This window comes from Nannospalax galili, unplaced genomic scaffold, assembly GCF_000622305.1.
Source record: "Nannospalax galili isolate Female #2095 unplaced genomic scaffold, S.galili_v1.0 scaffold286, whole genome shotgun sequence".
NCBI classification, from domain to species: Eukaryota; Metazoa; Chordata; class Mammalia; order Rodentia; family Spalacidae; genus Nannospalax; species Nannospalax galili.
The window spans coordinates 2197083-2208674 of record NW_008359442.1 but is presented as its reverse complement, the minus strand read 5'-3'; the positions used below and the strand labels follow the sequence as shown (position 1 = coordinate 2208674).

At 37.8% G+C, this 11592-nt stretch overlaps 1 protein-coding gene across 4 annotated transcripts in view; it reads right to left on the bottom strand.

The window, feature by feature from the left end:
• The window catches only part of Rtn4 (reticulon 4), a 66052-nt gene that overhangs the window by 45153 nt on the left and 9307 nt on the right, over positions 1-11592 (bottom strand). For 3 of the 4 annotated variants that reach the window (XR_003847772.1, XR_003847773.1, XM_029558631.1), the window contains exon 2: positions 290-346. The exons of the other annotated variant lie outside the window; for it this stretch is intronic. Coding sequence is in view for 1 of the 3 variants with exons in the window: in XM_029558631.1 (XP_029414491.1) it covers positions 290-346 (57 nt within the window). In the remaining 2 variants the exon portion in view is untranslated. The remainder of the gene's footprint in view (positions 1-289; positions 347-11592) is intronic. 4 annotated transcript variants of the gene reach the window in all.

Sequence of the window (11592 nt, the reverse complement as noted above, 5' to 3'; positions counted from 1 at the left end):
TCCAGAAAGGCCTCTGGCAATAAAGGTAAACTATTTAAAGAAAAAGAATTGTTAACATGTAAATGTAAATTAAGGGTCCAAGAATTCCTTAGATAGTCCAATTGTGAATCAAATTGCCCTCTTCTCCCATGGACATAGTATATAATATGGAAATTTCATTTTTCAGTAGAAAGACATTCTTGGACCAATGTTAGTTTTCAGTAAATCCAAATTATTCTGTATAGAGTTAATACAACTAGAGTTAAAGTTAGAACATATAGAGGATAAAAGGCTGGCAGAGAGAACTTGCCTGCAGAGGAGGGTATCACAGGCTCAGATGCAGCAGGAAGAGCAAAAAGGGTCTCATCTGAAAAACAAACAGAATATGACCTCAGCAGAAAGAAAGACAGGGTAGAAGGAGATTAAAGAGGAGCAAGCAAGGACTCAGTTTGTAATGAATTAACAAAAATTTTAGAGAAAAGGCTAAGGTAGAAAGGAAATCAGAAATAGTTAAATTATCACATATGTTATAAAGTTGACTAAAGGCTATTCCACCATTCATAGAACCTATCATTTTTAAGAGGCAATACAGTATGCTTATGCTGAAGAAACTCACTAGTCAGAGTGGTTTTTCACACAGTATTCTCACTTAATATAATGCATCCACAGCTTTTATTCAAATTTTGCAGCTAGGTAAATTGTCTTGTCCTACTCAAGTCAAAACTTAAGACAAAATGATAAAAATTCACAAGTATTTGTTACTAGCATATGTTCCACAGGGGTGAAAAAAAAAAAAAAAAAAAAAAAAAAAAAAAAAAACCACTGAGTAAATCATGGATTTTTCTCTGGCATTCTTAAAAGAAAAAAAGATGTAACAGTCACTATGCACTACTCTCTGAAGACATTGGTCCTATCTGTTGTCCAGATGGCAAAAGAAATACAAATCCCTCTAATTATCATTAGTTACTTCTTATTTTCTTAAAAAATAACATTGCCTGAGAGTTACTGAGTACTTTATATTCAAGAATTCACTTTACTTACTACCCATCCTATTGTCAGTAACAGTCCCCCTTAAATTAAAAATTTGAAAAAAGAGCCGGGTATGGTGGCACACACACCTTTTATCCCAGCACTTGGGAGGCAGAGGCAAGCAGATTTCTGTGAGATAGAGGCCAGCCTGGTCTACATAGCGAGTTCCAGGCCAGCCAGGGCTACAGGGACACCCTGTCTCAAAAAAAAATCCAAAAAGAAAAAAAAAGAAAAGAAACTCAACAGAAAAGACAGCAACTTGTAAGTATTCACAAATAGTGAGAGACTTGGGTAATCCAACTCCAGTCTTTAAGTGAAATATAGGAATGTCTGTGCCCCACCCACATTCGTAAGTTATATCTTTAACCCCTATATTAGATGCACGAATAGGGTTTAGATGAGGTCATCAAAGTGGGGCCCTGGTCCAATGGGATTACTCCCTTTACCAGAAGCTAGAACAGAAAGCATGTAGTCTCTAGTCTCTCTCAAGCACAAGAGGTCATTAAGCACATACACACAGGGAAGTAGAAGCCACAAAGTAAAAGGAGGAGGCCTCAAGATAAAAATCTACCTTGCTGGCACCTTGAATTTTACGACTTTTTAGTCTTCAAAACTGTCTCTTAAGTACCCATTCTACATTTTTTTCATATGTGCCCCAGGAAACAATTCAGCATATATTAGTATGTTAACTTTGTATGGTGCCATTCTGTACCTGCAGTTGAAGATTTGAAAAGCTAAAGATCTTCTGTTTTATTCCAAAGAAAGGCCTCTCGCAGAAAACAATTTGGAATAGTCTGACAGATAGCAAAAAAGCATTTCTTGAGCAAAGAGGACCCAATAAATTTGGAAACTTCTATTGAGAAGTACAAGCTAGACAAGGCTGATTAAAGCAGGTAAAAGTAGAAGAGATATATGTATTTATCATAAATATAGACCTGTCTTCCAAGTCCTCTTGATAAACAGGACAGCTAACTTGACAATGTCAAATAAATTGTGGATAAATTCACACAGGGTACCATGTCATACTTAAAGTATTCTTAGATGAAGTGATTAGGGGAAATTGAAATATTTTTAAAAAGCATAAGCCAGGCATGGCAGTGCATTCCTATCCAGGAACCCTAATGTGGAAGAATCACTTCAATTCGTGAGTTCGAAACCAGCCTCAACAACATAGCTACCCACTAGTCTCACACATATACCCAGAAAGAAAAGTCGGGGGTGGGGGCTGAAACAGTAAGAAAGTAGGTGTCTCTTATAACCTAAACGATAGGCTAGAATACTCATGAAAACCAGTTAGACAAGGCCTTAGATTTTCTACAATGCAGAAACACTTATACATTTTAAAAGATGACCTGCTAATGTGATTGTCCTAGCCTCATTTCTGTTGCTGTGATAAAATATCCCAACAAAAAAGCAACTTAGGGGATAAGTTCCAGTTGCAATCCATCATCAAAGAAGGAACTGCAAGCAGCTAGTCACACATCACATCTACAGTCAAGGGTGAAGAGAAATGAACACATGCAAGCATGCTCGTCTGCACTCTGCTGGCCTTCTCCATTCAGAGTTCTGAAACCCTACCTAAGGAATGGTACCATCCACACTGGGCTGGGTCTTCCCACACCAATTAACTTAAGAGAGTCCCCTACAAACATGCTCACAGATCAACACAATATAGACAATTTCTCATTAAGAATCTGTTCCCAGGTGATTCTAGATCCTGTCAAGGTGACAAAGCTTAACCATCACTGTGGTATTAGTTAAGTTACACAATTCCTCATTTGTAAAATGAAAAACAGTTTCCTAAGAAAATGCATTGAGGGAGCTGGAGAGAAGACTCAGCAGCTAAGAGCACTAACTGCTTTTGCAGAGGACCTGGGTTCAATTCCCAGTAACCCACATGAATGTTAACAACCCTCTATAATTCCGGTTCCAGGGGATCTAATGCCTTCTTCTGACGGCCATGGTCACTGCACAACACACATGCACTTACACACATGCAGGCAATACACTCATACATGTAAAATAAAAATAATAAAATATTCTTTAAAAATTAAAAAAAATAGGGCTGGAGAGATGGCTCAGCGGTTAAGAGCACTGGCTGGTCTTGCACTGGCTGGTCTTGCAGAAGAATTGGGTTCGAATCCCAGCAGCCATATGGTAGCTAACAGCCATCCATCATTAACTCCAGTTCCAGGGGATCCAATGCCCTCTTCTGACCTCCACAGGCATTGCATGACATGGGTACACTTATATACAAGAAAGCATACACTAATACACATAAAATAAAAATAAATCAAGTATGAATAAATACAAGAAAATGCATTGTATACCTGTATAAAACAGATTTGGGGTAAAAAAGCAGAAGCAAATTATTCATTTAGATGAAGCAATAAATTAAGGTCAATTCTTAATGAAATTGTGCCTTTTTAATCTAGACAGTATAGATAGAAGTCACTGATTGATTCACTTTCTGCTTAGAAACAAAATCATCAATGAGAAATAATTGTCTAAATAATATTTTATATGGACTTAAGCCTATGTCTGAAAAGTGTAATCCCTTGAACTCTTAAAGAAATATACTGATCATTTAAATCTTTGGTTATACTTTCCTTTTAGGTGTTTAAGACCACACAGTTGGCCCAAATAAACCAATTTATTTTTACACTTCAGGTCATTGGAGGATCTGTTCCTCACGGGTCACATGGGCTTTAGAGGAACCTCTGGCTCCTTTCTTTTACCAGTTCTATCTATGTGAAGATAAGTCAAAGGTCCTGCTCGACATGGCTGGCTTCACTTGGAAGCATGGAGGAAATATTTCCTCTGAGTTGACCCTTCTCTTTGTAGACTGGACACTGGTTCAAGTCCATCTCGTGGGGTCTCCATGGCCTCCCTGAACAAGAGGACAGGTGACTCATGACAGTTACAGGGCATTTTGAAAGATGCTCCACAGTCCCCTGGAACTTAGTTGACCTTGGAGGGCAAGGGACAAAAACTGTCCTTTAAATCCCTCTTACCGGATTAATACAGGCCTCAAAGTATGGCTGTTAAATATCCAAGGTTAGTTTAGTTAGTTCCACCAGTTTGGTACTTTTAATTACCATGTGCTATGTAGATAAAGCTTGGGTAAAAAAACAAACATTCTCAGATAAACCTTGACTAGATATATATTTTGTTCCTTAAACTAGATGACTAAACTATTACCTTAGAAATTTTAAGATTATGTGTATATTATTTTTGTCTCATCCTTTATATATCAGAGCAAACCTACACAGACCTTCATCTCTTGATTGGCTTCCTCATTTTTTTTCTATTTTGGAAAATATCTCCATTCTCATATCCTTTTAACATCTTTTACATTCTCATTTTCTTTTTTAATAATTATGAGACATAACAACATTAACAAATAAATTTTCCATCTGTTGTGAGAATTCTTTTCCTGGGATACTAAGCAATGCTTATCCCCTTTTAAGGTTCTAGTGTCAAACCAATGTTTGATTAATGTTTTCCTGGGGAACCAATGAATTTACTGAGCTTACTTACAGTGACGACTGAGGGGTCGCTGAGGTGTATGAGTGACCTGGGGGTATGCACACTGGAACGTCTTTACCCAGCACGGATCAAGCCTTCTCTTCTTAGCCTTCCATAAATTATACACTTTAGTCCTCCCCAAATCCAGGAGACCAAATTACATATAGTTGGCTGGGTAGAGTGGCTGGATACTCTGGTGAAGGTCCACTGACCCTGCTTGCCCCTCCTTTAATCAATAAGCACAACTGTCAACAAGCCCAGTTGTGATGATGTTTTTCAAACAGGCACAGCTGAAGTCATGATGACAGTAGTTATTTCACACAGGAGACTGCTGTACAGCATCATCTTATTAAAAGAACATGGAATATAAAAGAATTTGGTGCCAGGATCTACAACTGAGGGAGAACATAGGTCTTTTGTTTTTCTGAGTCTGTGTTACTTCACTTAGTATAACAGCAGAAAGTGTTACTCAGATATAAGACTTCAAATCTTGGTCTGCAATACTGTAGTGCCCACCTGTAGCTAAGGAAGACAACTCACTACTGTTCTAAAATGAAGGCTAAATATGTTTTCTCCCCCTATCTAGAAGCCTTTGAGAGGGAACTAACACTGATTCTAGCCACTCCAACAGCTATCAAAGTGCCTGAAAACAAATCCTGAGTCCATCACTCTCGAGTCCAGCCTTGGCAGACAAAAGAAAAATGAAGAGGAACCCATTAGAGGGATGCTTTTGGAAGCCCTTGTCAAGAAATCCCAATGGACTTTGATATGAACATTTGAAATTTGCCCTATTCTTTTTTCTGGTTCCCTGTCTAGAGCTTGTAATGCTAACTATTCTTGCCTTTACTTCTCCTTCACATACCCTATTCACCAGTCAAGGACCTTTTCTCCCTACAGTTAAGACTTATGCAACTTGGGAGTCTTTTAGATAGACCCACTGACAGGGTACCCCAATTAATTGCCTCACCCTGCATCCCTGTTCAGCAAGGAAGAACCCAGAGCAGTCTGCGTCCCTATTCCCTATTGGCAATTTGGGTAACCCCTTCAGAGGATGGTGTAGTAAGAAGAGGAGGTAGGAATTGGCTAGGCAGTTAGGGTGTGGGCATGGATTGGATCAAAACACCTTATATGCATGTATGAAATTCTCAATAAAGGTTTTTTTTTAAGTTAAAAAAAATACCTAAAATTGCAAAATAATTTTTAAAAAAGTTACTGATTCAGAAGCAAGTCCACTTGGGAAGTAACTAAGAACATATACTACTGTTAACACTAGAAACAAAACAAACTACATTTAAAATTATGCCAAAAACTTAAAGGTTTCTTAAGATGTACTTTGTTTCTATCTAGTGCTAGATTCTCACACATAGAAAAACTATAGTCCTGGCTTTGGGCCAAGTAAAAATGGCTTAAAATTGCTATTTCAAATAATTACTAAATTTTTAAAAAGAAACAAAATCACCTCTATGTATAGTAGGAATTCATCTAAGATTAATCAAACTAAGTATCATATTTCTAAATGTTCTTAAGAAAAAAATACCACTTGGACCTTCAAGAACAGGTTGTCAGTCTCCTACTAAAGAAAGCATGGATCATAAATAGAAATGTGTGTTCAAATCCAAGATCTATTACATGTGTGTAACCCTGTGAAGTATTACTTAGCTTTTCTGGACATCATCCCTTCATTTTAAGATAAGCATATTGTTCTATCTAAAAATACTGAAGGAAGAGAAAAGAAAAAAGAAACCAGTTTGTGCTACATTACAAAGCTAGGACCTAGGCCAGAGGATCAGGATTCAAACCAGTTTAATCTCAAGCACTTGGAAGGTAGAGGCAGGTGGATCTCTGAGTTTGAGGCCAGCCTGGTCTACATAGCAAGTTCCAGGCCAGCTGGGGCTACAGGGAAACCCTGTCTTAAAAAAGACCAAAAGGAAAAAAAAAAAAAACAAACATCAACTTCATTTGTTCTACTTTGAATAAATAGCATATATATACCATTATACAGTTATACCCATATGAAAACTTAAGGTTTAAAATATGCTAAATAGAAGTCACAACTTTCCCATTAAGTCTTTCCACTCTACTACTATCACATTAATATTCCTAAAAAGGAAATTCTATATATGCTCTTGCTCAGAAACATTTAAAAGCTCCCAGTTGGTATCTACCCATTTGGTATCTAAAGCCTTTAAGATAAACAAGGTCCTATGGTCTCAAACTGTCCAAAGTTATACCAGCTCTTAGGTCATGCGTGCTGCCCAAACCTAATTCTTCCTATGGTATCTATGCTTCCCTTCCAGCAAATTTGAATCCAGCATCCAATAAACCTGAAATGAGTAATTTATTCAAAGTCACATAGCCACACATGACAGTAATGACAAAGCTACAAAATTGTAATGTAACTGTCAATATAATCAGTGTTTGTTTCCTTACAACCCCAGAAAAATGAACAGAAACAGTACTTAGAATGACAAAATTACAAAAGCTAAGCACCATCCACAAAGTAACTGTATCCAAATAATTACTCCTCACATGGGTCCTAACATTAGATTCACTTCTTTAACTAAACCTAAACTTGTTTACAGCTTTTTAGTACAACATATTATGGTGTTATTTACTATATTCACACAAGGATCAGTCTCAAAATTGAAGTCCACTAATCTTTTTAAGTACATCACTTTAAAATGTAAAAATAAGGGCTGGAGAGATGGCTCAGTGGTTAAGAGCACTGACTGCTCTTGAAGAGGACCCGAGTTCGATTCCCAGCACCCACATGGCAGCTGCGAACTGGAGCCCTTAACTCCAGTTTCAGGGGAATCCGAAGCCCTCTTCTGCCTCTGCGGCACTGCACAACACGGGTGCACTCACACACATGCAGGCAATACACTCATACACATAAAATAAATATAATAAATATTTTTTTTAAAAACTTTAAAATGTAAAAATAAGGGAGGGACATGGTGGCACACACCTCTATTTTAATTCAGCACTTAATGGGAATCAGAGGCAGGCAGATCTCTGAGGCCAGCCTGGTCTCCATAGTGAGCTCCAGGCCAGATGGGGCTACAGGGAAACCCTGTCTCAAAAAAAAAAAAAAAAAAGGTTAAAAAATAAAATTTCAGTTTTTAATGTACTGCAATCTTGCCAACGTCCACACAATCAAATACTGAGCATTTTCTTTGACATGCTCGTTTTGAAGACCTATCAAAAACGTAACTGTAAGTAAAAATTCATATCTAATTACAAGACACTTGAAAACCATAGAACAGTTTCTGCTTCTAGTTATGAAAGCGACTACAATAACATAAGTAAACATGGCATATATAAAATAACTTTCTTGAGATATTGGACAACAGGCCACTCTGGGGTATGAATCCTAAGAAAGGGGAAACCAGAAAGCACTTGAGGCAGTACCTGGTTCACAACTCCAAGAGAAGGAACCCAAGAACATCACAGTCTTGCTAAGTAGAGAAGGCTACACACATCTGAACTTTACAGGAGAGGCGAGCATACAAAGGAAGCATCCCAAATAGGCTCCTGAATTTAAATAGGGGCTCTCTTTAAACTTTCTGTGCATACTACACTGTGAATGCATAGCACAAAACCCACACAACGGGTGTAGTGCAGTGCCAGTGTGAAAGCCTGTGGTAGATCTGTCAGCTAAATTAATACTGTAGTGGTCAGATACTGCTGGAAGATTTGACCTAAAAAATTTGACCAGTAGGAAAAGCTCACCAAAAATACTCAAAACATATAACTGGCACATTTTAGAAAACTTAACTTGATTTAAACATTACATAATATATATATAAATCAAAACATCACATTATTCCATAAATATATCTAATTTTTTTCTTTTTATGTGTTATTTTTAAATACCCCAATGCTACTTTAATCACAAAGCATACAAATTTAGACCAAGTTTATATTTGAACACAGTCATTCCCCATTCATGCATGTGTTATCTACAGTTATTTCTGTACAGTAAAGATAGAGTAGTAATGAGGGAGATTGTAGGTCCACAAGTCTAAAATATTTACAATTTAGCTCATCAAGAAAAATTCTGGGGGCTGGAGAGATGACTCAGCGGCTAAGAGCACTGACTGCTCTTACAGAGGACCTAGGTTTGATTGATTCCCAGCACCCACATGGCAGTTAACAACCATCTGTAACCCCAGTTCCAGGGGATTTGATGCCCTCTTCTGATTTCCATGGGCATTGCACAACACACGTGCACTTAAATACATGCAGGCAAAGCACTCTGTGATGGTTTGAATGAAAATGTCCCCCATAGGCTCCAAGTATTTGGACATTTTGTCCCCAGATGGTGGCGCTGTTTTGGGAGGTTTTAGAAGGTGTGGCTATCCTGGAAGAAGCATGTCACTGGGGATGGGCTTAGAAAGTTCTTAAGCCTTGCCAGATCTCCCTCCAGTCGCTCTCTTGCTTCCTGTGCCTGTGTGATGATATGAGAGCTTAGCTTCTGCTGCTCCTGCTCCAGCCACCATGCTCCCTGCCATGATGGACTGTAATTCCCCTGGAACCAATAGCTCAAATAAACTCTTCCTTCTATAAATTGCTTTGGTCAGTCTTTCTATCACAGCAACAGAAAAGTGACTAATATACACATAAAATAAAAATAGTATTTTTTTAAAAAAGGAAAAATTCTGCAGATCCTTGCTATAGACTGGCTCCAATTTTAAAATAAAAACTTGAAAGAATCAGAATGAGTTGCCCACAAATGAACTGTGTAGCAGGACAAAATTAACTATCATAACTCCATGGTGTACAGTACAAAAACCACTGTACATGTATAGAGGCATGAAAATATGACCATGAATTTTTAAAAAGCAAATATAAACATACCAATGTTAGGCTAGCAAAATATTAAAATGAAAATTTAGACCCAGGAGAAAGGCAGGTGGAGCCCTGTGAGTTTGAGGCTAGTCTGTTCTACAGAGCAAGCTCCAGGACAGCCAATGCTACACAATGAGACCCACCTCAAACCAACCAAAAGAAAACAAAACAAAAGAAATTTAGGGCCAAGCCTGAGGATCTGAGTTCTAGAAACCAATGAGGTAGAAACCAACTCCAAGTTTTCCTCTGACCTTCACTCAAATGGTATGGTACAAACACACACACACAATGGAAATTTAAATAGCTGTTATTACTATGTACGGATGGACATAAGGAGTCAATAATTATAGGCTAGAAAAGAAACTATATAGAAATACTACAAGTAAAAATTACATTAACTAAAAATAAATCATTTGGTGGGCTAGCAGAAAGGACAATTTAGAAGAAAGCATTTATTGATTAAATAAACATAAAGAAAGGATCTATAGAAACTACCCAGGCAGAAACAGAATAGGGATAAAAAGAATGTGCACAGCCTTACCAACCTAGGAGATAAGCAGTTACATTATCTGGAACTGCAGGCCCCCAAGAAAAGTGCCTTAAAATTTGACAAAAGTTGGTATTTAGAAAACAATCCATACTGTTAACAAGTTACTTAGCGTCCTTAACTACAAGGCTGTGAACCTTACAGAAATGTTGGCTGTTTCCTTCATGCATGAATTATGGTGCTGCTGCCTGGGAGTTCAACAGTAATGAATCAATAATATTTAATAAATAAGGTGTTTTTAAATAGAAACATAAGTTTATGTAAAGATTGATTAATGAAAATATTATGGCCAATGGCATACAGAAACCTATCCCTGTATTTTCCCTTAGCAGCAAAGATTGAGTATTTATTGGTTTAGTACCTGTAGTGAAGAGAGAAAGTCTAAGTACAGCAAATGACAAAAATATATTCATCAAAAATTAAAGATTAACAAAGATTTCAGATAAAAATATTGTATCACCAAAACTGAGACCTGCACTGTAATTGACATTAAAACGAAGCTCTTCAGACTAAAGGAAAAGGATAAAAAACATGGAAACCTAGATCTTCATGAAAGAAACGGTAAACACAGATGCTTAAAAAGAACTTCTCATCTCTTCATTTCTATAGAGTTGGTTTTTGAAGCACTGATAATTGAAATATACAATTATAACGCATGTGTTAAACATGACAATAAAAGCACGAAAGATAAACTGAGCATATGGAAAAGCAAAGGCAGGACAGAGGACAGGAAATCATGATGATGAGGACAAGCTCATGCAAGAGGAAGAGGCTCTGCTCCTGGGAACTGATCTGCTTTTACTGCGGAGAAAAGCAGAGGACTTGAGACTTCAGATGCCACTGGCCCACCAAGACAGTATGTATATTCCAAAAGACATCTTGTCAGGACAGTAAATAGACTGCTTACTCAGGGACACAATGATGAATAACCTTGAGTTTCTAGCACTCCTCCTCTTTTCCCTAAACCTACAAATTTACAAAAGTAAGTTCTTTAACTTTTAACCTTGCTGTAACCTATACTCTTGGAGCAATGTTAGAAGGGATGGAGGATCATTCTTAGCAATGGGCTGGAGAGATGGCTCAGTGGTTAAGAGCATTGGCTGTTCTTGCAGAGGACTGGGATTTAGTTTCCAGCACCCACACAACAGCTTATAACCATCAGCAACTTCAGTTCCAGGGGATCTGCTGACCTACATGGTGGAAAAAGAAAACAAACTGTTTCAAGTTGTCCTCCAACTTCCACACATGTGTGCACATACACACAAATAAATAAATAAAATGTAATTTAAAAAATTCCCACTATCGTCAGGTATGGGGTAGCATACATCTTTAATCTCAGCAATCAGGAGGCAAAGACAGATGGATCTCTGTGAGATCAAAGCCTGCCTGGTTTAGATAGCGAGTTCCAGGACAGCTGGGACTACAAGGAGACCCTGTCTCAAAACAAAACAAAAATTCCTACTATGTACTGTGTCTACCACATACATGCTTGAAGCATAAGACAAAGCAAAAACTAGCCCAGCGTGGTGGCACATGCCTTTAATCCCAGCACTTGGGAGGCAGAGGCAGACGGATCTTTATGAGTTTGAGGCCAGTCTGGTCTATATAGTGAGTTCCAGGATAGCTGGGGCTACAGGAAGACCCTGTCTCAAAAAGAC